This window comes from Mandrillus leucophaeus, unplaced genomic scaffold, assembly GCF_000951045.1.
Source record: "Mandrillus leucophaeus isolate KB7577 unplaced genomic scaffold, Mleu.le_1.0 Scaffold226, whole genome shotgun sequence".
NCBI lineage: Eukaryota > Metazoa > Chordata > Mammalia > Primates > Cercopithecidae > Mandrillus > Mandrillus leucophaeus.
The window spans coordinates 218004-243581 of NW_012102321.1; the positions used below are offsets into that span (position 1 = coordinate 218004).

Genomic DNA, 25578 nt, shown 5'->3' on the forward strand with positions numbered 1-25578 from the left:
CTTCCTCGACCTCCCAAAGTGCTGGGATTACAGGCATGAGCCAACGTGCCTGGCCCCAAAAGCTTACTATTAAATAATTTGATTTATTAGAGATGTCAGTTGTATTTTAAGTGTACAAATAGGTAAATACTCTTGCGGTATGGGAACATTACATGGCTACTGAATCTCTTTCAACAGGAGTTTCTATTTGGTGGCTACATGGATCATATTCTTGAGATAGTGAAAAGTTTTACCTACTTATCTTAATCCCATCTCTACCTCTGCCATACTTCCTCCAGTATGATTTTGTGCTAGAAGATGAATCAGTTCCTTTCATTCTTGTTACCTTTCACACAGGAAAATGCATTGCCCAATTTTATATGTTGTTAATCTTTTAAAATTGGCAGTTGTTACCAGCCTCTCTCGTTTAACAGATCATTGAAGTCTTTTGATATTTGGTTAGATGTGTCAGATTTAGGATGCCTGATTTAAACTCGTGCTGACTTACTAAACTGTTCTGCTCTGAGAAGAAATATGGACAGAGAATGAATTTCACTGTCCATATTGATGAACCCCAAATCAATACACTTCTTAAGAAAGGTTTGAGATTATCCAATCCATGTACAGTGAATTCTGGGAGCATTGGCTGTATGGGCTTCCTACTGATCATCTGCAGTTATCACAGTAAAGAGATCTCTGTTCCTAGGTCAGGCCTCAGCAATTGCAAATACAGGAAATAAAGGGGTACTCAATGCTGAAGACTTAATTTAGGGTACCTACAGAATCCTGGGAAGGGAAAAAGAAGACCTTGGCATTTGTAGTTGAATAACCAGAGATGGAATGTTTGAGGCTTTTAGGCGTAAATATTAATTAGATTTTATCACATAAAGATTAGGGCAAATTAATTTATTTTTTTCTAGTTCATTCTTAACATGTTAAGGGGCAAATTTTAATGAATAAAAATTTAAAGGCCTTAAAACTTTCTTTTGGATTCACATTTCCACTCTGGTATAATCCACTCTGGTGTAGTCTGCCTTTTATGACAGAGAAAGCCTTTGAAAATATTGTCCCAGAGAATGAAAAATCTTATGATCATCTATGGAAATGTCTCTCAATCTTTTTTTTTTTTTTTTTTTTTTTGAGACAGAGTGTCGCTCTGTCGCCCAGGCTGGAGTGCAGTGGCTGGATCTCAGCTCACTGTAAGCTCCGCTTCCCGGGTTCACGCCATTCTCCGGCCTCGGCCTCCCGAGTAGCTGGGACTACAGGCGCCCGCCACCTCGCCTGGCTAGTTTTTTGTATTTCTTAATAGAGACGGGGTTTCACCGTGTTAGCCAGGATGGTCTCGATCTCCTGACCTCGTGATCTGCCCGTCTCGGCCTCCCAAAGTGCTGGGATTACAGGCTTGAGCCACCGCGCCCGGCCTCTCATTCTTTATTATAGCCCTTTGGGCCCTCCTGTAGATTCTCTGTGAATCTAAGTTTGAAATCATTTGGTGTTTGCATGAAAAATAATTCTTACTATTCATTTAAATAATTCTTAAATGTGGTCTTAAATTGCAAGAGAGAACAAAGCTAGAAAAAAGGGAACCTTGTAGATTGACCAAATATTTATTCTTTATTTTCAACATCACAAATCTAAACCATTTCGAGCTAATACAACAACCTGAGTGAGTAGAAATTCCTTAAGGTTTAGATTTCTGCTTTTAGTCACATCTTGAAGCGGATGTTTATGACTTATTTGAAGATGATCCACTGAGTTTCCTATAAAGTAATAGAATCCTAGCTATAGTGGTTCTTTAAGAACCACTGAAAAAAACAGAATTGCAGTGCAGGGAACAAAGCTTAAAATGTGTTTCCTCTGGAAGCCAAGATGCTAAAAAAGGGGTCACTAAAAGTGTGACTGAAGTCCACCTCTAGAATGGCTATCAGATAGCAGAAGTATTTAGAATGCATATGGCATTTCTAATATTTTTACAAAAATAATTTTAAATCATGTAACTTGAATCTTTTTTTTAAAGTCTGTTTTCTTTTTGGAAAACTGGCACCAAAAAAATCACACTAATATAATTCAATTGTATATGCATGTGCATTGAACCCAGAGTGGGTATACTAAAGATAGTTCATGCAAATAACTTATGGGAAGTTTGGCTATTTTTTCATAAATATATGTTTATAAATATATTTAGTCATCCACTGTGACCTTGGTAGCACAGAAGCATTTTGTTAGCTGTATCATTAATTCTAAAAATCAAATTCTTGGCATAGTAGGCTATGAGAGCTTTTTGTTACTTTGTATTTTGGCTAAGAAAATTATTTCTTGCACTTTCTATTTATAAAGATGTTATAATACAATGCACCCACTTAGTGTAGCTTTTCTTTAGAGAAAAAAGATGTAGGTGTAAAAGTGAAAAACCTGGCAAAAGGAGGGACCTCAAAAAAATAAATTTCGCTTGCCATCTACCTGAGTAGGGTTGGGGATTAATATAAAACTTAGGTTAAAAGTAGCTGTTGGGATAGGTATACTGTTGCTGTGAATCGCAATATTGCTGTGAGTTGCCAGCTATGTGTCTGTAAGTTTATGTGTGTATGTGAGCAAAAGGTATTTCATGAAGGCATAAAAGTCAGTGTAGAATATCCTACCTCCCACTAGAGACAGCATATTCAAGATTGCTGTGTAGTCCCTTGGGCAGGAAGCTGGATTCCTCAGCCACTGTCTACCCCCTTCTTCTCTATACTCACTTCAGCTCCTCTACCTCTGAGCACTTGGCTGAAGAAAGAGTATAGCTTTCTGTAGCAAGCAAAGGAAAGCCAGACCCAAAATATAGAGGCTGCAGTATCTGAAATTCTTATCATGTTCAGATATTAATATTTGGTTTTGTTGCCCAAATCAAACAATGTCAGAACACTTGGGTTTAGTGCTTTTTTTCTCTCTCTCTCCCACAAACTTCTAGTTTAGTGCTTTTATCCACTGGCTTCTGTTTGGCAGGAGTAGCCAGTGGAGGTCAAGTCTGTTTTTAAAGACTAAAACACCTAATTCCTTTTAATGATATGTAACATTTGTTTGAATCCCCAACTTCTTTTTTTTTACTTTCTTTTTTTTTTTTTTTTGGTAGAGATGGAGTCTCCCTATGTCGCCCAGTCTTGTCTTAAACATCTGGGCTTGGCTGGGTGCAATGGCTCACACCTGTAATCCCAGCACTTTGGGAGGCCGAGGCAGACGGATCACCTGATGTCAGGAGTTTGAGACCAACCTGGCCACCATTGTGAAACCCTGTCTCTACTAAAAATACAAAAAATTAGCTGGGTATGGTGGCGGCACCTGTAATCCCAGCTACTAGGGAAACTGAGGCAGGAGAATCGCTTGAACTCAGAAGGTGGAGGTTGTAAGTGAGCCAAGATCGCACCATTACACTCCAGCCTGAGCAACAAGAGCAAGACTCCATCTCAAAAAAAAAGAAAGTCTGGGCTCAAGGAATCCTACCACCTCAGCCTCCCAAAGTGCTGGGATTACAGGCGCCAGTCACCACACCTGGCCCATGATGGATTTTCAGATGACCTCTTTTGCTTTTAGTCTCTCCAAAGAGAGAGATTCTTGTTTTTAATGTCAATATTGTTATAATAGTCAAGATGGCCTCACCTGAATGTTGTAGGTGTCAGAAATTGTTTCAGTAGTAATATGCCACTAGGCAGACCACCTAATCTTTAAATCCAGTTGTAGCACTCAATTTACTTTCTGTTTGCGGCCCTAGTGCACTGAGCCAAGTCAACTTGCCCACCTTTCTAATATTTCTTACAGCTAAGGAGGAACTGTTGGTCCTTTGATATCCTAGAATGCTTTCTACCTTGTGGAAATGCTTTTCACCTTAATACACAGATTATATTGTCTAAATGTCTAAACAGGGATTCTCTGGTTAGAATTGAAATGAGAGAGTGATCCATTTTCAGATTTTTAGAGGTTGGCTCCCCTATTTTAGGTACTAGCTGATAAGTATTTAGTTTCCTGGTGACTTTGGATAGGGCAAGTGGAGATATAGAGAATGTGAAATTCCAGATAATAAGACCAGCATTACTCACAAATGACAACTGATGCAGTGATTTCTGCCCAAATGCAGTAAGAATCTTGTAGGGAGATAAAGTGGTAAAATTACATGAATCTTTTTACCATGACTATTTTTTTTTTTTTCCTAACTGTAGCATAGTTCTCTGCCTATAAAGCCATGCGAATATCCTAGACCCAGGAATTAATTCCTGGTTAGGAAAATTTTTTCTTCTGGCTTATCTTTTGTTTGTGCCCAGAGTTTTGTTCTAGGCCTGTCCCCTGATCTTTTGCTATAACACATACTTAAGGTGCAGTCTTCTTTCCTAAATCAATACTTTACTATTGGTGTTGCTGCCAGTTATTTATTTAGAAAGAAAGTGAAAAAATGCCTAGGTAGTTTGATTGCAGCATGCTAAACCCATAAATCTGGACAGAAGCCATGGAGTCTTACCTTTTCTCTGTCTGACTTGGATGAACAACGGCCTTATGCTTTCTATTACAGGACTAGTTGACCCAGTTCTTCAAATTGGTTGCACATTAGAATTGTATAGGACCCCCTCTAGACATTTACATTTTATTGGTCTGTTGTGCAACCTGGGCTTTAGATGATTCTAATATGCAGCCAAGGTTGAGAATCGCTCCCTATGAAATCCCTAATGGTCTTTAGCAGGATAACATCAATGCAGTTCTCTTTGACCTGAAAATATCTTTATTGATATTCCATGCAAGGCTCTCAATTCAAAGTGTACAGTGGGCCAAGGCTTAGGTAGTAAAATGGATCATCCATTTGTCCTCAGAGTAATTCTGGAGGGAAATACTGTCATCCGTCCAGTTTCCTCTCTATACCAAATACAAAGTACACATAAGTAAGCAAAACAAATTTTCAAAGATCCTTCTCTAGAATTCTTGTTCCTTTGCATATGTAATTTCAGTGGAGATTTCTCAACTAGCTGAAATGGAGAACTTGAATTTATTAAAAGATCCCAAACTGCTTACAGCAATGTCTATTTGTAAAATAAACAGGTAGCGTTAACGGAGAAAAGGAAGGATCCTGCTTGGGGTGATGGTAATATGTTTGATTATTTGTCTCTTAGCCTGTCTTCTAAGTGGGATTTCCGTGTCAGTTCACTTCACTTTTCTTGGCTTGTTTTTTTGTGAATGAAATGAACTAGCTAAGGCTTAAGTATTTCTGAATAATATATGAAATATGAAATGAGTCATTTTAGGATCTTTGTTCTGGAATGTCAAAGACCTAACCAAGTACTTCCCAAATGAGGTTCCAGATTCATTCTTCTCATCCAGGGTAGTAAAGGTGTTTCAATGGGTTTGTTACTTGCCCATGGCAACCTCACACATGGTAATAGAGAGGGGAGAATTGTTTTATTACCCTAAAAAAGTGAGAACCACTGTTCAGACTAACTAGCTACCAAGAGACTTCTAACTCATGAAGAAAATTTGTATTTAAGAGCAAGTTCAAATGTAGTAGTCTCTCTTCTGAGAGTATTCTGGATACCACGGAAAGTTTCACTTATATATTGCCTACAAGTAATTGGTAATTTGAACTTCAGTAGGTAATATGTGCAAAGAGAAAAAGTAGGTCAAGGAGAAAGTTGGTTAGTGCAGAGGGCTGAATTAGCATCAGTCTGAAATTTCATTAAAGTAGCACTAAGGCCTGGGTGTTTGCTTAGCATGTAAATGCTGCAGTGTCAGAGAAAATGCCTCTTATGCCTTAGAAAATTTGCTGAAGGCTCCCTGTTACTGGTGGAATAGAAAAGCAGTAGCCTTTGAGACTCCAAAGAGAGTAGCCCCCTTAGGGTTTTCATACTGAAGAACCTTGTGGAGTACTGTGAAACATTGTTGAACTTTATGCAAATTATACTGCACTGGATTTTAAGATTTTATGGGGGAGAGAGTAGAGAAGAATGGGGAAGTAATGATAAAAGATAAATACGTAAACTTGTACTATATTTTAAGCAAGGAATGAAACAAATTCCCTCGCAGGAATTCCCTCTCAGCACTGTGAAGTTTGGTCAAGTTTGGCCTAATGGGTTGGCTTGCTGATTCCTCTTAAACCTCTAGGAAATCCTTTCTAAAACGGCAAAACAAACGTTAGTTTGAGTACTGTTTCACCACCCTGCTCCATCCCCCTACTCTCAACAAAAGAAAAGCATTCCCAAACTATAGGCAAAAGAAATGTGTTCTATCTCAGTCCATTAATTTTTCATCTGCTATGATCTGTGTTCACAGTTTTAGCACATTGCATTATTTTGTGATCTGATAGCAGAACATCAGGAACTAATGGCTTCCTTCCCTTTAAGAAACCTTAAAGTTAGAACTTTTTTTTTTTTTTGAGACAGGGTCTTGATCTGTCACCCAGGGTGGAGTGCAGTGGCACACTTATAACTCACTGCAGCCTCCACCTACCAGACTCTATCCTCCTGCCTCAGCCTCCCAAGTAGCTGGAATACAGGCACGTGCCACCACACCCAGCTAAATTTTCTATTTTCTTTTAGAGACAGAGTCTCACTATGTTGCCCAGGCTGGTCTCAAACTCCTGGGCTCAAGTGATCCTCCCACCTAGGACTCCCAGAGTTACAGGTGTGAGCCACTGTGCTTGGCCTAGAACTCTATTTTTGGCATTTCTTTCTAAATGAGTACATTGGAAGAACATTAGGTTTCCAGGCTCCTCATAATTTCTGAAGGGGACCCGCTCTGCTCTGCCTCTGAAAGGAGAAGAAAAGGCTGAGGGTTCAAAGATAGAAAAGTCAATGTAGCAGAAATTTGATTTCCTTCAGATGGACATAGTCTGAAAGAAATCTATCCAACTGTTCTCTATGGTGCTTACATGATGGGTGACAGCTGTCCCCATCTACCTGTCCCTGGCACTGTGCCTTCCCACTGGTCACTGTGAAAAGCAAATCACACTGGACTCAGAGGCCAGAATCCAGGACAAAATCCCCCTTTTCATCTTGAGCCCATCACGTCTTTGTATAGCTGTTAATGTAGCATTTACTTCTTTATGGGAAACTCTTGGGTTTTTAACCCAAGAAGAAATTGTAAAGCATTTAAACTAGTCAGAAAATAAGATTCTGATGGTAGCGATCAAATAAAGAGATGATAGGAAAATTTCACTTCCTCTCAGTTGATATTGATTGATAGCAAGGATCAACTACGCCCACCTCTTCCTAAGTTTTTAAAGGCTACCATAATATTTGCAAGCAACAAATTTATCAAACATTTTTTACAACTTGCTAATCAAGGAGAATTCATATTAAAACAGACAATCAGTTTCTAAAATGTTATCCCTGAAAGGGAATGGAATAGAGTATTTTTAGCTATAAGAACCTACCAGTCTGTTTTTTCCCTTTGAAAAAACTAATGTTTGAAATTTGTGTCTTTCATCTGAAGCAGTTACTCCATTAATAGTAAAGATGCCTCGGAAAAGTCAGTGAACCAGGATAGTGCTCTTGCACCACTGAGGGTGCTAGACTGGCTTTGTGCATCTTATTTCCTAAGAATATCAGTTTTTATTATGACCTTAATTATAAATACCTATATATAGGAGTAGGATTTTCTCTCACCCAACCCTACTTTAATCATTATCACTTAAGTGTAAACCACCACCTCCCCCTCTTTTCCTTTACTGAAAAAAAATGCACTTTAATTCCTAAGGAGAGTGGCTGTTCCTGGCCCTGAAGCCAGATTACTTCAGGAGGAGAGTTAAGGAGGGAGAACTCTTGCCAGACCCTGTGAAATTAACCAAATTTCTTAATGTAAACACACAAGTAATAGCATCCACTTTTAAGTGGCCCCCACTCCATGCCAAAGGGGAAAAGAACCACCAAATCAAAAAAGATTTCTAAGTACCTGTCCTGATTTTGGAAGTTTCACTGAGGAAAAACTATCTAAGATCATTTTCACAGCTAGCAATTTGTCAGAAACTTTGGTGGTGTTTTGTGGGAGGCTGAGATTTTTTAAATTAAAAATCAAGTGAAAACACAAAGATCTAAAATATGGTCCCAATTTGTGTCATTTCTAAGTATCAGATTTGTTCTCCCTTCATTTGACAGATGTTCTCAGTCTCTCCTCCTGTAAGATTCTGTCCTTCCCCTGATGACGAGCCAATAGTTCTTGGTGGGGTTGCATGTCTCCTAGAGCCCCAGGACCCCTGTCGTGTCGGGGAAGGGGGGAGGGCAGGAGGGTGGGCAGAGACTCGGGTTGGGGGAGGGAGATTCAAAGAAAGAGTGAAAATATGGGTTTATATAAACATATTTAAAACAGTTTAGCAAAAGCTTTCTCGTTGAACAGCTTTAAGAACAATGTGAATGAAATCTTAGCAACTTGGTTAGTAATCTGAAAAGTCTATTAATGTATACTTGAAATTCTGTTTGTATAAAAATGCATTTTCCTCTTTATTTTAACACTGTGTAAAAGAACATTATGCATGTGAGTGGTTTGAGAATTAAATGGTTTAATACTCAGGTTTGAATCTGTCTTTTCCATATATAGAAACAATTTGTTTAAATTTGTTTTTATTGATATTTTTTAGTGTCGTGGAAATCCTGAGAATTCACTCTCCCATTCCTTTCTGGCTGTCTACCATCTTTCATCGCTCATTTTCTTGATCCAGATGTGGTTACTGGGCAAAGAACAACTTGAAGGCATCATTTTACCAAATGCCCCAATAGCATGTTTCCCCTTTCCTTGTCTTCATTTAAGATGCAGAGTCCATTTATAATGTAAGATGGGAGTAGTTGTATTTATTTTTACTTCTATTCACAAACCAAAATAGGAAGAGGTACAAAGAATAAGAACAGTTTAGCTCACACAAGGGTTGGCTACTCTGCCCATGAAGATAATAGTGTTCAGAGGAACTTCTCTTATAAAAACCAGGAAAGGCCTGTTGGCCTTGAAGGTCACCCTGTTGGGGTTTAGCGAACGGCCAGCAATCCCAATGGCGGTACTTGCAGCTGCTTCACTGCCTTCTTCATTTACCTGCAGGTCACATGGGAAATAAAACTACATTATTTACTCTGCCATTCATTATTGGCAGGTAAATCATCCACAGACACAGCATTTTCTCAAATACTTTTGTTTTCCAGTAAAAAGTCCATTTGGGTCAGGTTGGATTCCCTCCAGAATCCTACTTCTACTCATTCTTTCATGCAGATAATGTAAGGTACTTGTGTTTGTCCAAGCCTTGTGCTAGGTAGTAAGTGTAAGAGTTCCATTAAGGTAATCCAGAAATCTGAATGTACACAGGTTATCACATTTCTGGCTGGTACCATTGTAAATGGTTTTACAGCAGATTTTTTTGTACCAGCTGCTGAAAGATTTTTGGCTCAAGATCTGAACTCCATAGTTGAAACTGTTTCACTCTTGGAGCATCAAGATCCAAGATACAGCTACTCCAAAGAGCCACTCAGGACCTAGGGCCTGTGAAAAGAGGTGGGTTGTCTGGCTGGACGAGATGCCATTTTTTTGGAGTAACAGACTGAAACAGTGGTATTTGAATATGGTTGATAAGCAGGTCTAGAGGGAAACACCTTCAGAAAATTTTGCCTCAGGACCCAGAATAACACTAGAACTCTGTTTCTGCTCTTATGAAAGCGCATGATTAACCAGCTGCCTGGGTTTTCTGGAGCTAGTTAATGATGTCTTCTCCTTCCCTCTCACTCTTCCTTCCGCTTCCTTTGTTCCTCCCTCCCTTACCCTCTCTCTCCCAATAGTGTCTATTTCATGCTCATTCCAGGACTAAGTTTATTAGCAGACTCTAGAGTGTTTGCATGACCAGGATCCTTTTATTCAAATCAGGTCTGGTTTTTAATGGCTTCTCAGATCTACAATTAGTTGGGTTTATTAAGGGTTCCCAAGGTTTTCAAAGAAAACGGCTTTGTTGTGAGAACCACAGAAAAATCTACATCATTGTGTACTGGGCTCAGGTGGATAAAATGAATCCAGACCTCTGCTTCTTCCTAATAGTAACTCAAGCCCCTCGAGGTCTGAGTTGACACTTCTAATTGGAGTCCTTACAAGGGGATATTCAATGAGAGTTAAAACCCTGAGGACTCAATTTCCCTTGCAGTCTTCCTTTCTTTCTTCCAAAAATCCATATGAAAGAGGGTGTGAGCAGTGTCATCTTAACTTCCAAAACCATTAATGCAGCACTGGTAAAATCCCTTGTTCTGATCTCAATACCTCTACTCTTGCTATTGTCTTAAAGGTCGTTGACATTCATTGTCTTATAGATTATATGCCCACAATGAGGATTTTTGCACATAGCCTTTCTGTCCACCCCAACTCCTGCTATCATTTGAGACAATTAAATTATCGCACAGTAGGCTGGGCACGGTGGCCCATGCCTGTAATCTCAGCACTTTGGGAGGCCGAGTCAGGTGGATCACTTGAGGTCAGGAGTTTGAGACCATTGAACCCAGGAGGCGGAGGTTGCAGTGAACTGAGATCATGCCACTGCACTCCAGCCTGGGCGACAGAGCAAAACTCGATCTCAATGAAAAAAAAGAAAAAAAAAATCTCAGTAGGAGACCCATTCAACACCGTAGCCTCCCATTTCTTTCATCTCGTCACACCTAATGAGCATTACCACGTAAGCAAACCTGTCCATGGCTACACCCTGGACTTGCCATCTCAGAACTGCTCTACCTTTGAAATTACATTAATAGCATCCTTTTCTCAGACTATAACCTTGTGTTCTTTCAAGTTATCACATTTCCTCATTCCCGTTAAAATTCCACTTTCCTCTGAACCAGGCATTTCCTACTGAGCTTGATCCCTGGCTCTATATTTACTAGCACCATCCTCCGAAACCTTTCTCTTTGACTACAACCTTCATTCTTTTCTATTTCTTCAATTCTAGAAACTTCTCTACCATCGTCCCATCTCCTTTCCCTCACAGCCTGGCTCCCGCAAAGAATAGTCTATACCAGTGGTTCCCAAATCTCATTGTGCGTAAGAATCCCCTGAGGAGTTTAGTACATACACGGATTCTCAGGGCCCATCCCAGAATCTCCAAAGATAAAGCTCCCCAGATGACTGCTGCTGTTGGTCTATAGTTTAGTGTTTGCTTGAGAACAACTAGAACCAGAAGTTCCACAGGCTGTACACAGCTGTTACTCTAACACAGGGTTCCATGCACACCTCAGCTGGGGGAACACTAGGTTAAGTGATATTCAACCGTTTTCTTTACTGTGGGACGTCTCAGACCTCAGCCTGCCAGTGTGTACTGTTCATCTCTCACGAGAGGATATACATTTATTTAACCACCTTTTCATTGCCTCCAGTGTAGTCTAGTGCTCTAGTTGTCTGGAGCACACTTTAAGACACTGATGCACACTCACCAGCTTCCCTTTCTTACCTTCCATTTGCTCTTCATCCATTACAATTAGGCATGTGATCACACTATTCTGTCGTCAGGGAAAGGTAAACTATGGGCAGTCTCCAAACTTTTTATTTTTTTTAAGACTTTTTGGTAGAGACAAGGTCTCACTATGTTACCCAGACTGGTTGCGAATTCCTGGGCTCAAGTGATCCTTCCATCTCACCCTCCCAAGGTACTGGGGTTACAGGTGTGAACCACCATGCCCAGCCCTGGAGTCTTCTTACTAGATCCTATCCATTTTCTTAAAACTTCTCCCTGGGTTGGCTGGGTGCAGTGGTTCATGCTTGTAATCCCAGCACTTTGGGGGTGCCAAGGAGGTGGATCACCTGAGGGTGGGAGTTCAAGACCTGCCTGACCAACATGGAGAAACCCTGTCTATACTAAAAATACAAAAATTAGCCAGGCATGGTGGTGCATGCCTGTCATCCCAGCTACTCAGGAGGCTGAGGCAGGAGAATCGCTTGAACCAGGAGGCAGAAGTTGCAGTGAGCTCTCGCGCCATTGCACTCTAGCCTGGGCAAAGAGCGAACGAAGCTCCGTCTCAAAAAAAACAAAAACAAAAACAAAAAAAAAACCTTCTCCCTGGGTTTCTGCGACCCCCATCCTGTAAATTCCTTCTTGATGGGCTTTGCTGGCTTCTTTTCCTATATCACCCTCCTAAATATTTGTGTTCCCGCTTGACCTGCTGCAGAAGAGGTAGTGGGAGGGAAGGCAGAACAATCACACCATGAGGGTTTCGGGGAGGGCTGTATTATAGCAGGCCTTAACGCTGGAAACAGGCCTTTTCCACATGTGTGTTCTGTTGTTCATGCATCTCCTGTCTGTACCCTAAGAGCTCGTGGAGCAAGAACTCCAGAGTTAGAAATCACATGAAATACTGAATAATAAAGTGGCAGAAAAGTAGCATAGGAAGAGAGAGTCGGGAGGTGTACTCACCTCAAGAAATGCCTTATGGAATGCATCTGAGACATAGAGGTCATCCCGGCCTTCTGCAACAATACCTGGAAGGAAGACCGGAGAAGGCTTTGTGAGATGGGAGAAAGTTGGCTTCAACTCACAGATGGGAATTCAGTTTGAATTAAGAGATCCTTTGGGGCTTTTTGAAACATAAGAAGAAATCCTAAATCTTCACCTAATCATATTCTCACAATGAATATGTGTTAAAAATAATAAAGTACTTTGGGGGCCAGGTGCAGTGGCTCACACCTGTAATCCCAGCACTTTGGGAGGCCCAGGCGTACAGATCACCTGCAGTCAGGAGTTTGAGACACTCTGACTAATATGATGAAACCCTGTCTCTACCATGAAAATACAAAAATTAGCCAGGTGTGGTGGCACACGCCTGTAATCCCAGCTACTTGGGACACTGAGGCAGGAGAATCGCTTGAATTTGGGAGGCGGAGGTTGCAATGTGCCAAGATCACGCCACTGCACTCCAGCCTGGACAACAAGAGCAAAACTCCATCTCAAAAAACAATAATAATAATAATAATAATAATAAACTACTTTGGGCTTGTTCAGCGTGGCTCCTGATAATTCATTCTCAGGCTTCAGCTCTTTGTGGGAGAGAGAAAGGGCAAGACTCTGTTCTTACAGAAAAAAACTCACTCCATCCAGAAGGAACATCTTTCTTTCCAGTCTGGCAACATTTTTAGTTTTCTAAACTAGCTTAGAGAGAGCCCAGTAGCACAGTGGCTCACAGCTGTAATCCTAGCACTTTGGGAGGCCAAGGCGGGTAGATCACCTGAGGTTAGGAGTTCAAGACCAGCCTGGCCAACATGGTGAAACCCTGTCTCTACTGAAAATACAAAAATTAGCCTGGCATGGTGGCAGGCGCCTGTAATCCCAGCTCCTTGGGAGGCTGAGGCAGGAGAATCACTTGAACCCAGGAGGCGGAGGTTGCAGTGAGCTGAGATTATACCACTGCACTCCAGCCTGGGGGACAAGAGTGAGGCTTCATCTCAAAAAAAAAAAAAAAGATAAATCTAATTACTTAACATCAGAAGCTTATTATATTATATTATTTATTTATTTAGCGATAGGGCCTCACTCTGTTGCTCAGGCTGGAAAGCAGTGGTGTGATCACAGTACACTACAGCGTTGACCTCCCAGGCTCAGGCAATCCTCCCAGCTCCACCTCCCAAGAAGCTAGGACTGCAGGTGTGCACCACCGTGCCTGGATAATTTTTTTTACTTTTTGTAGAGCCCATCCTCACTATGTTGGCCAGGCTGGTCTCAAACTCGTGGGCTTAGATGATCCTCCCACCTCGGCCTCCCAAAGTGCTGGGATTACAGGTGTGAGCCACCATGGCCAGCCAACTTCTTTAAAAGATACTTTAATGCGCCGGGCGCCATGGCTAATGCCTGTAATCGCAGCACTTTGGGAAGCCGAGGCAGGTGGATCACAAGGTCAAGAGTTCAAGACCATCCTGGCCAACATGGTAAAACCCCGTCTCTACTAAGAACACAGAAATTAGCCAGGCGTGGTGGCACACGCCTGTAATCCCAGCTACTCAGAAGGCTGAGGCATGAGAATTGCTTGAACCCGGGAGGCAGAGGTTGTAGTGAGCCGAGATCACACTGCTGCACTCCAGCCTGGGCAACAGAGTGAGACTCTGTCTCAAATAATAATAATAATAATAATAATAATAATAATAATAATAATAATAATAAACGTCAGTGAGGCCTGTGTAATGGGAACCAAATTTCCCTAGCTCTTAATATCTGTGTCTTTGCTCTGAATTCCAATGCCCTTTTAAATTCCTCTCCACCTGGTCCTGTCTCCTGTACCTGATACAGACTCACAGGGCACCAGTGATGGCTGGGCCCATGGAGATCCAAGAACAAACTTCCCTTTTACAGAAGAGGAAACGGAGGCCTCAAAAGGAAAAGAGATGTCCACAAGTGAGCAGTAGAAACTAGGATCAGAATCCAGGAGTCCTGACTTGTTGCTCCTTTCTATTCTTTCTCCAACTCTTCCACTTTCGGTCAGACTACCTTGTGGGTAGAGCAGGGAGGAAACTCCTTCCTAGACAAACCTGGGAGTTTGGACTTTTCAGGGCTGAACAGATCGACCAGGCCCATGTCTTGCAGCTGCTCCTTCAAACTGAAGCCGTCCTCAATGCGGAAGCGGGGCATGTGGACCACCAGCATCATCTCCTCCAACTCATCCAGCCACTCCTGCAGCACCTCTGGGGTGAGTTCCTGCTCCACCTTGGTCAGGCTCTTCTCAGGCTTGGGCAGGACGAGCACCATGGTGATGTCATCACCCTTGAAGGGCAACTCAAGCACCTGGGTGCCTTCAGCCACGCGCCGATAACGGAACTTGCCTTCCTGGTACATCATAGACGCTGAACACGACTCTCCATCAGCCTTGTAGAACGGTTCCATCCTTGTGTTCTCAGGGCTAAACTTTGACTTCCACAGGCCCTGGAAGAGGATCACAAAGTGAGAACAAAAACCTTCATAGGAGGATATTTATTGACACAAGACATATTCATATTATAGTGTTACATTAATATATATTGTAAGTGTTACATTAATATATAAGGAATATGCACAAAAAGGTTAATAATGACTGTGTCAGAATGATGGAATTATGAGTAGGTTTTTCTCTGTGTACTTTTCTGTATTTCCCCAGATTTTCAGCAGTGAGTATTTGCTTTTATAATCAGAAAAATAAAACCAAAACCAAGAAAAATCTACAGTCCTCTCTGCAAGTCTCTTCTTGAGTTTAAATCTAATTGCCTTGTGCTGTCTGCCTTCCGCCAACCTCTTTTCTTTTCTTTTTTTTTTTTTTTTTTTTTTTGAGACGGAGTTTTGCTCTAGTCACCCAGGCTGGAGTGCAATGGCACAATCTCGGCTCACTGCAACCTCCGCCTCAGGGTTCAAGCAATTCTCCTGCCTCAGCCTCCCAAGCTGCTGGGATTACAGGCACCTGCCACCACACCTGGCTAACTTTTTGTATCTTTAGTAGAAATAGGATTTCGCCATGTTGGTCAGACTGGTCTCGAACTCCTGACCTCAGGTGATCCACCCTCCTTGGCACCCCCAAAGTGCTGGGATTACAGGCCTGAACCACTGCGCCTGGCCCCACCAACCTCTTTTCTAAGGGCCAACCTCCAAAGTCCTGGGCTCTGCCAGACACAGACACAGATAACAGAGGATGAGCCCTGACTGACTTCCTCTTCAAACTGGGAGGGACCCTGAGATAGAAGACACACTTTTGAACATTACCATTCTTTATCACTTTCTAGCTCTGTAATTTGGGGACAAGCCATTTAACTCTTCTTTTTTGGGTCAGGGGACAGGGTCTCAATCTGTGCCCCATGTTGGAGTGATGCAATGGCAAGCTCATGGCTCACTGCAGCCTCAGCCTCCCAGGCTCAAGCTATGCTTCCACCTCAGCCTCCCAGGTGGCTAGGACTACAGGTGTGTGTCACCATGCCCAGCTAACATTTTTAGTTTTTGTAAAGACGGGATCTCCCTGTGCTGCCCACGCTGATCTTGAGCTTCTGTGCTTGAGTGATCCTCCTGCCTCAGTTTCCCAAAGTGCTGGGATCACAAGTGTGAGTCATCGTGCCTGGCCCATTTAACTCTTCTGAGTAGTGGTTTCTTATCTGTAAAACTAAGAGCTGGTGATAGCTAATATTTATAGAATATGCTTACTGCATGCCAGGCACTTTTCTAAGCATTTTGCACATATTAACTTATACCTTATTTACATGCAGTAGCTACCTCAGTATCCCTATGTGGTAGATGTATCATTATTACCACATTATAGATGCAGAAATTGGAGCATAGAAAGATCTCGGGTAACTCACCCAAGTTCACATGGTCAGAAATGGAAGAGTCAGTATTTAAAATTAAGTAATCTGTCCGAGTGGCCCAGGTTTCATTTGTGATGTGAGAATCAAGAGGGCTAATAAATGTCAAATTGTTCTGCAAACTGTAAAGGGCAAATTCATGTGGTGGAAATACAGTCTGCTCTGTCCTTGGAGAGGGGGAAACCGTAAGAGACAGAGCGACTGACAGCAGCAGCGACTGGCTAGTCCCCTGGGCCCTGTGGGAGGGAAGAATGTACCGGGAGGCACATCCCAGGATGGGCAAAATATGCCACAATTCTACCCGCCTTAAACTGGTGGTCTCCTGAGTGTCAGCGGTCTGCTTATTCCCACTGCCCTCTTCCTTTTCCTTCCCAAATGTAATCAAGTTGACACAGTCTTCAGAACACTACTCTGAGGAAAACAAGGCCTTCTGCATCGGTAAATAATAGCACCTCCCCTAAGTCTGAGGTGAGCCTGTCACCTAGAAGCTCAGAAGATTTAAGCTAAAACTGGATTTTACAAGAAAGAAAACATTTTTTAAAAAGATAAAATAGGCCAGGCATAGTGGTTCACACCTGTAATCCCAGCACTTTGGGAGGCCGAGGCAAGCTGATCATCTGAGGTCAGAAGTTCGAGACCAGCCTGGCCAACATGGTGAAACCCCATCTCTACTAAAAATACAAAAATTAGCTGGGCATGGTGGTGTGCGCCTATAATCCCAGCTACTTGGGTGGCTGAGGCAGGAGAATTGCTTGAACCTGGGAGGCGGAGGTTGCAGTGAGCCGATTGCACCATTGCACTCCAGCCTGAGCGACAAGAGCGAGACTCTGTCTCAAAACAAAAAACAAAAGATAAAATATATAAAAATAAATTTTAAAAACTAAAATTTAGGCAAAGGGAACTTTGACTCATTGTAGAAGCTGCTCCAGGTGATGGGAAAAAAATTGCAGGGCTGAAGATTGTGAACACATTGACTCTGTCATTTCATTCCAGTTTTCAAAATGGAGTTAACTGGACAGCAGAATCACATATATATGAGAGTTTGTCACTGTGCACACCTTGCAGTGGGACATGATGGGTTTGTTTGCATGCCCACTCTGCCATCAGCCTGGGGACACTACCACACCTCCCTGGACGGTAGCCCAGCAGCCATGGTTCAAACGGTTCTGGGCTCTCAGCAAATGTTTATGTCTGCCCAGACTATGCATGGACCATTTCTCAGAAAGGATCTACCTACACATGCCCAGTAGTGTTAAAGAGGGTGAGCTGGCCGCATGTGGTGGTTCATGCCTGTAATCCCAGCACTTTGGGAGGCTACGGCAGAAGGATTGCTTGAGCCCACGAGTTCAAAACCAGCCTGGGCTGTGGCAAAAATAAAAAATAAAAAACTTCACCTCCTATGATGGCATGCACCTGTCGGTAGGCCAAGGTGGGAGGATCGTTGGGATGGCTGGGATCACTGGAAGGTCAAGGCTGCAGTGCGCTGTGATTGTGCCCGTGCACTCCAGCCTGGGTGACAGAGTGGGATTCCGTATTTAAACAATAAATAAAATAAAATAAAATAAAATAAAATAAAATAAAATAAAATAAAATAAAATAAATGGAGGCGAGGAGGAAATAAGGCAGGGACAAGGAGGCAGAAGCAGGCGCTTTGGAGAAGTTGGTTCAGCTCTCTGCCTTCTACTGTCGGAATCTGTTCATGTAGTCCTTAGGCTTTTTTTACCCATTTAGACTGACCTGCCCTGCTGACCTGTGTAGCTTCAGGCAGTCCATTTGCCCTCTCAGGGCTTCGGTCTCACCGTTTTAAAAAAAAAAAAAAAAAAAAAAAGGCGGGAGCAGGGGCAGGCGCGGTGGCTCAAGCCTGTAATCCCAGCACTTTGGGAGGCCGAGGCGGGCGGATCACAAGGTCAGAAGATCGAGACCATCCTGGCTGACACGGTGAAACACCCTCTCTACTAAAAATACAAAAAACTAGCCGAGCGAGGTGGCGGGCGCCTGTAGTCTTAGCTACTCCGGAGGCTGAGGCAGAAGAATGGCGGGAACCCAGGAGGCGGAGCTTGCAGTGAGCTGAGATGCGTGTTTCAAAAAAAAAAAAAGGGGGGGGGGGGTAAGCTGAAGAACAAGAGGAGGTCCCCGGGGTCTCTCCCCAGGGTCATTCTGAGTACCTTGAAGTAAATGGTGTTAACCAGCACCAGAACAGTGAGCTCGTTGATGGCTTCCGGGGGAATGACATCGGTGATTCGGCCTTCGGTCTTATTGGACACCCATTTGTTGATGGCTGCTCTGGATTGCTCTGCATTTTCCTGAGGAGAACAGGAAATAAACCTACTCACCTGTGCTATTCGATTGGCTTCCCCATTTTCCCAGGCCGCGTTTTATTTTTCTCACCATCCCTCTGCCCTTTCCCACCATTTGATTAAGAAGCCATCGCTCTAATCCAAATTGGGGAAACCTCACATATCTAATGTAGTTCCATGAATCTTTCCTGTAGTTAATAAATATTATCAGAAGAAAAAGAACAAAAAGAAATCGGAAGAAATCAAGGAAAAGAAGGAAGATGAAAACAGTCTGGGAAAAATAAGATAAAATATTATTTTCTCTGACTTTGGAAAACCTGAACTCACAAAAGTAGGGTTTCCAAGGCATGTTTCAGGGAAAGCAATGAATGATTGCAGGTTATATGGGGTTGGCAAGTTATATGGAGGAGAGAAATGGCCATGCAGTCAAATACATTTGAGGAATGCTGATTGAATAACGCCAACAGATTTCTTTGTTGCGGAGTTTCTCTGAAACTTCACAGGCCCATGTTCTTCATGAATCTCCAAAAGGAGAATATGACATGCATCATGTACCAACTTTATTTGATCGTGATAACTGTTCAAATTAAGTAAGATATCTTGTAGGACTGGCACCTTCAAAACACCCTTTGGTATATATTTGAAGTTGGTGGATAGAATGAAGAATTGATTATTTATTCACGTTTTCCTGGGCAGTCACTACAATCTAAGCATGGATACCATTGATTTCTCAGGTTTCCAGTAAGAATAACTATTCCCGGGGTGCTGACTTGTAGCCAGCCCTCTGACAGTCTTCAGCAGCAAAGCAGTGTGAATTTGGATGCTGTTTCTCCCCCTCCTCAATCTCTGAGTGGAGAGGAAGAACTCGGAGGTCAGGGGTAACATCTGCAACTCACCTTGAAGTCCAGGGGCTGGAGCTTGGCTCCATATACCAACTCACTGATGTCCTGGTAGGTCTCATTGAAGGTAAGGGATTTGTCTCCAAAAAGGCGATTGGCTGATACTAACTTGGAGGATTTGTTGGCTTTTCGATAGAGTCGGCAGTTCAGTTTGGCAAAGAAGAAGTGGATCTGATCAGATGTTTTCTCAGATATGGTGTCAAACTTAAATACCTACAGAAGTCAAAAAAAATGGTGGTGGGTTTTGTGGGCAGCCTGGCTAACATGGGTGTTGAGCATAGACTGGTCAGTCTCTGACTAATAGCCACCTCAGTTGTGAACTCCTTCACCTGGGACAGCATAAATGCTCAACTCTTGTGTTCTGATGAATAAAGGGATAAAAGAAGAATGAAGGGTAGGAAGGATAAAGGGAAAAAGAGAGACTAGGTCACCACCTAAAGTCTCTAAAGGGCTCTAGATCAACACACAGATGTTTTCTTGCTGGAATGGGAAAAGTCCTCTTGGTGATTCTGGACAAAGAAGAGAATCAGGACAGTGTCCTTTCTTGTAGCAAACACTTTTGTGGCATCTCTTGGGGCCAGCTGCTCCTGGAGGCTCTGGGATACTGGTGGTAGGGGTGAAAAAGGAAGAGTGAATCTATCAGCAAGGGATTAAACAGGCCCAGAATCCAAGAGTCTCAGGGTTGAAAACGACTTAGAAGTCATCCATGCTTTGAAGATGGAATCCCCCAGTGTCCACCTTCACCATCCCCAAGGCAAATGGGTGAGGCTGTTCCCCTCCTGCCCTTCCCGTGCTCTCTCCTCAGGCTACAAAAGGCCTTTTGGTTTTATCTGTTCTCTGCCTTTGGTTTTCCTGATTTTGTTCCAACAGGCACTTTTTGGGGGGGAGTATTATACTTTTGATCAAAAGCTTGGTGCTGAATTTCTCTTTTCTCCAGAGAGATTCAGTCTCACCCTGCTTTCGAACACATGGCGTTTGTGTAGAGGGGAGGACCCAAGGAATATGCGTGGTTTGGAAGCAGTGTTCTGTTCTTCTTGTAGGAAGGGTTACATTTAAGATCTTACTTGGGGACAGAGACATGAGGGATATGGAAGGGCTTTGAGACCAGTACCAATGTATACAAAAATGACTGAAGGGCCCAGAGAAGGCAGTACTAAGTGTCCTAAGGGTTTTTAAAACTACAGTTTCTTTCGGAGAGTGAAGACTTGGGTTAACTCATCCCAGAGCCCTGAGCAAAGGTGATGAAGTTCCATGGAAACTGACCACTAGAATAGAAGGAACCCTTCTAAGACCCACAGACTTTAGTGTCCAAGGTCCAAATAAGCACCATATACCATCTTGAAGGGACTCATGCCTCCCTATTGATGAACTCTGCTTCCAAAGTGTGATCCAACCTGAAGAAAGACTGTCAGGCAGCCAAGCCAAGGACAGATTAAAGATCTAGGGTTTCCATCCATGACTTATCATAGCCCCAGAGGCCAATAGTGATCAATCAGTCCATGACGCTTCATCTTATCATGCCCTACTTCCCTCCCAGAAAAGGCAGTGGGGGAAAGGGGGTGGGAACTAAGTCACCGAGCTGAAATGATCCATACTTCCCAGAGCCAGAAAACACTCTCACGTCCTTGAGGCTTCTCTTGGCTTTCCTGAGCCCCTGGTCTCAATATACCATCCTAGGCTGGGTGTGGTGGCTCCCACCTGTAACCCCAGCACTTTGGGAGGCCAAAGCACTTGAAGTCAAGAGTTTGAGGCCGGGCGCAGTGGCTCATGCCCATAATCTCAGCACTTTGGGAGGCCGAGGCGGATGAATCACGAGGTCAGGAGTTCAAGGCCGGCCTGGCCAACATGGTGAAACCCTGTCTCTACTAAAAATGCAAATGGTGCCGGGCGCCTATAATCCCAGCTACTCAGGAGGCTAAGGCAGAGAATTGCTTGAATCCGGGAGGTGGAGGCTGTAGTGAGCCGAGATTGCGCCACTGCACCCCAGCCTGGGTGACAAAGCGAGACTCCATCTCAAAAAAAAAAAAAAAAAAAAAAAAGAGTTTGAGACCAGCCTGGCCAACATGGTGAAATCCCATCTCTACTAAAAATACAAAAATTAGCTGGGCGTGGTGGCACATGCCTGTAATCCCAGCTACTCAGGAGGCTGAGGTGGGAGAATTGCTTGAACCTGGGAGGCGGAGGTTGCAGTAAGTCGAGACTGCACCACTGCACTCCAGCCTGGGCAACAGAGTGAGACTCCATCTCAAAAAAATAATAATACTCATAATAATATCCTAGAATTTTTTTCCACAAAAGCCCATATGCCTGATGTCACCAGATGGTAAAGCTCCCCTTCTTCTGCCAGAAGAGGGACTGGCACAACACATTGCCCAGCACAGAGGAAGTGCTAAATGAATGAATAAATAAATGATCAAATTAATGAGTAAACATAGAGATGAAAAAATTACTAAAGAGAGAAGTTGAAAGAGATAGAAGCCCTCCCCCATTGTAAGGTCGCTCAAAAGAGGAAACCAGGATTTAAAAAGCAGATATCCAGGTGGTAATTCCTTGGCTAATTTTTTAAAAAATGGTTTTCAAAGGGAATTATAACACATGAAGTAGTGACTCAAAGGGAATCGTAATGCATAAAGAGCGCCCTTAGTGGCCTGCAGTGTTGGTTAAGAAGTCACTGGACTTGGACCTATGCAAGCCCCAAAGGTGCTCCTAGCAAGATGGCTGGGCAGAAGACCTTTGGGTCGTACCTCCATCAGTTGCTTGAGGGTGTCATTACAGGCACCCAGCTTGGTCATAGCAAAAGCCGTGGAGACACTCAGGGGTGACAGGAAAATGTTATCCTTGTCGTTCTTGGAATCTGCCAGGTGCTGATAGAAAGTGGTAGCAAAGCGGGAATTGGCCTTGGACAGTTCCCAGACGCGCCGGTTGGTGGCCTCGGGGATCTTCTGTTCTGAGCCCTCATCCTCAGTTGCCTTCTTCTCCGGGGAGCGGTAAATGCACATGGGATTCATGGGAATGTCCCGCGGCTTGGCTGTGCAGATGTCCACAGGGCTCCCGTGACAGGTCATACAGTCCCAGAGGCCAATGAGCAGCAAGGACAGAAGATAAACCTTCCTGCAAGGGGGCAAAATGCCGAGTTAAGCTAGGCTGCAACCCCTAGCCCCACTGCCCACCACAGGGTTGCCTCAGTAAAGCAGAGGATTCCAGCCCACCTGGTGTGGCCAAGAGAAGGGCTAAAGTCTTTGAACTAAGTACAAGGGCCCAGACTGAACCTAGAACAGGTTCAGTCCTAGACTTCTTGCCAGGGGATAGTTCAGTTGCCTGGACATGGTCATGTTGGAATTAGAATCAACTGACAGTTATTTGAAGTATTATTATGTGCTCAATTTCCCCATGCTGGGAGAAAAAGAATGCGAAGCTTCCTGTTTGTGACATGGAACACACGTGCCTAAAATATTGGCTGGGAACTTTAGTGCCCAGTGAAGAGTCAGGGCGGTAGGGGGTGCCACCTACAGAAACTGTTTGGGGAAGGGCTCTGATAGATGCAACAGAGAGATTTCAGCAACACAAGAGAGGAAAGAAGAAACGGATGGAGCAAAGGCAATATCTGGCCAGGCACGGTGGCTCACGCCTGTAATCCCAGCACTTTGGGAGGCTGAGGCAGGCAGATCACTTGAGGTTAGGTGTTCAAGATCAGCCTGAACAACATGGTGAAACCCCATCTCTACTAAAAATACAAAACTTAGCTGGGTGTGGTGGTGCACACCTGTAGTCCCAAGCTACTGGGGAGACTGAGGCAGGAGAATTGCTTGAACCCAGGAGGTGAAGGTTGCAGTGAGCTGAGATTGCACCACTGCACTCCAACCTGGTGGGCAAAGTGAGACTCTGTCTCAAAACAACAACAGCAGCAACAACAAAACAATGGCAACATCTGTGTGCTGAAGATTCCCACATATCTAGCTCCAGCCCTAACCCTTCCACTGAGCTCCAGACTGACTATTTGCTGGACAATTCCACCAGAAACTCCTATAAGTTCTTTAGGGAAACAGGGACAAAGTGACCTGGTAATTAATTCTCCCCGAGGTGCCTGCTCCTCGTGTCCTCCAGCTCAGTGAATGGGCTCAGTGAATTCAGTACAGAAAGCCGAGAATCACCCTGGATTCCTCTCTCTCTCCTCCTCATTTAGTCAAACCCCAAAGTCAATCAGCTCTGTTTTTTCACTCTTTCACCAGTTACTGCCACTGCTTTAGTTCAGGCTCTCATCCTTTTTTATTGCCTGGAAGTTTTAATAGTCTCCAACATGGATTCAATGAAGGTAAACTAAGTTAATTTCACATTTTTAAAAAATGAGGTAGTTGGGACACTGGATGAAGCAAATCAAGAGATAAAGTCTCTTGTCATATTTTTTGTAGATAAGACAAGGGTGGGCTGCCTCCAACTGGTTTAGGGTCCCTGGGTGTACAGAAGGGAGTCCGTCTGTGGGTACTGGATCTTCCCATCTTCTCCTGGGAGAGAAAGAGAGGCGCCCAGTGCAGATTCACAGATGTGGTCTGCTGGGCAAGCGTGGGACTGGCTGGAAGCTGGGGCAGCTGAGGGGTACTTGCCTTCTTACATGGTCTCAGTCCAGTTCTGCAGCCCTTTCAAGAACAGAGGTGCAAAGCGGGAAAGAAGCAGAGGCACCAAGGGAGATGTGGAAGGCAGGCTGAAGTAGCAGAGAGAGAGAGAGAGGAGAGGACCCTGCCATTCATCTTCCCATCTCCACTGCCTTCGGTTGCCCACTCTGTCCTTCAGCGACATTTGGAAATGCAATTCGAGGCTGAGCGGACCCTGGGAGGGCTATGAAGCACAAATTAAAACCAAGACAGTTGTGCCACCACCCCATTTCTAGCCTCCTGTGACAACTCAGATGAAGAAGGGAGTGTGTGTGGTATTGAGGGAGGGACAGCTCTCACTGTGAGAAAAGGAAGCAGTTTCGGCCCTTTAGTCAAAGGTCACTGGGATCTTGGGTGGGGGCAGAGTGGAGTGGATCTGAGTGGAAGAAGGACCAAAAGGGAGTGAGGAGGTCCTCGTGGGTAACATTTGCTCTCTTCCCAGATTTGCTCTCTTACGGCAGGCCCTGGGGATTCCCCTTGGAGCATTCCCTGGATTCTGTGAGTGCTGGCGTCCTGCACAGCATCTTTACACCAGGGATGACATCCCTCTTGTTTCTTAGGCTAGAGACCCAAGGTGTGGCTTAGGAAAGGCCTTACCCCAAGAGGGGGGTGGGAGGGAGGGCGCTTGAAATGACGTCTTCCAAACAGGTCTTTGACTGTAACTACCAGGGAGAGGGCCTGGTCTTCTCAAAGGTGTTAGAGGTCATTCCTGTGAGTCCTTTGGAGGTCGGAAAACCCAGTGAGGGCAGCCAAGGGGAAAGCTCACCCCTCTTACCTTTTTCCAGAGGCTACGGTTCCTATCACATTGGAATACATGGTCGCTAATCTTCCACAGGGCTGGGCAAGTGGAGATTGTTGGTCTGAGGCAATCTGCCTGAAAACTGGTTCTTTCCTCTAAATCTCACAGAGGTTCCAGAGGCCAGGGTGCATCAGGGAGCTGGTCAGGAGGGGGAACTGAGGTCAAAGGCTGATGACCAGTTCCCAGGGTTAAGCAAAGTGTAGAGCCCAGTGTTGTTTAATTAGTAGAGAAGTTTCAAAGTTCAGTCAGGCCCAGGGAAAGCCTGAGCCACCTCTCTTGCCCACACTCCCTCACTCTCCTCCTCAGCTTTATGGAAAAGGAAAAGGAGAGCATGTTCATGCCCTCAAATTTGGTTAGGAAATACCTGACTGAGGAGAAATTTGTCTGCAGGATTTTTTCTTTCTGGTTAACCATATCAGAAGATAGAAATAGCTAATGTCCAAAAACTTCTAGCCCTCTACCTGTAATTCCCTCTCTCATAGTTTTCTTTATGGACAGAGAAAGAGAGAGAGAGAGAGAGAGAAAGAAATATCTAATTAGAGGAGGCGAAGAGGGACAAGCTGCTACCTTCAGGCATCTGAGCGCCAAGGTGTCCCTGGTGCAGACAAGGAAAATACAGTGGTTATACCTGTGGCCCACAGAGAGATCCATTCCCCAGCAGCCCTGAAGTGGTGGGACAGGGACAGAAGAGT

General features: G+C 43.8%; 1 protein-coding gene across 1 annotated transcript; it reads right to left on the reverse strand.

The window, feature by feature from the left end:
- Positions 1 to 8757: 8757 nt before the first annotated feature.
- On the reverse strand, positions 8758 to 25014 carry SERPINC1 (serpin peptidase inhibitor, clade C (antithrombin), member 1). Its single transcript, XM_011981413.1, has 7 exons — positions 24863 to 25014; positions 22183 to 22549; positions 19436 to 19651; positions 18408 to 18545; positions 14455 to 14845; positions 12353 to 12417; positions 8758 to 9012 (listed from the first exon to the last, which is right to left on the reverse strand). Exons 1-7 carry the CDS (start codon positions 24901 to 24903, stop codon positions 8836 to 8838), a joined length of 1395 nt encoding a protein of 464 aa, XP_011836803.1. The 5' UTR covers positions 24904 to 25014; the 3' UTR covers positions 8758 to 8835.
- Between the last annotated feature and the right edge of the window lie 564 nt (positions 25015 to 25578).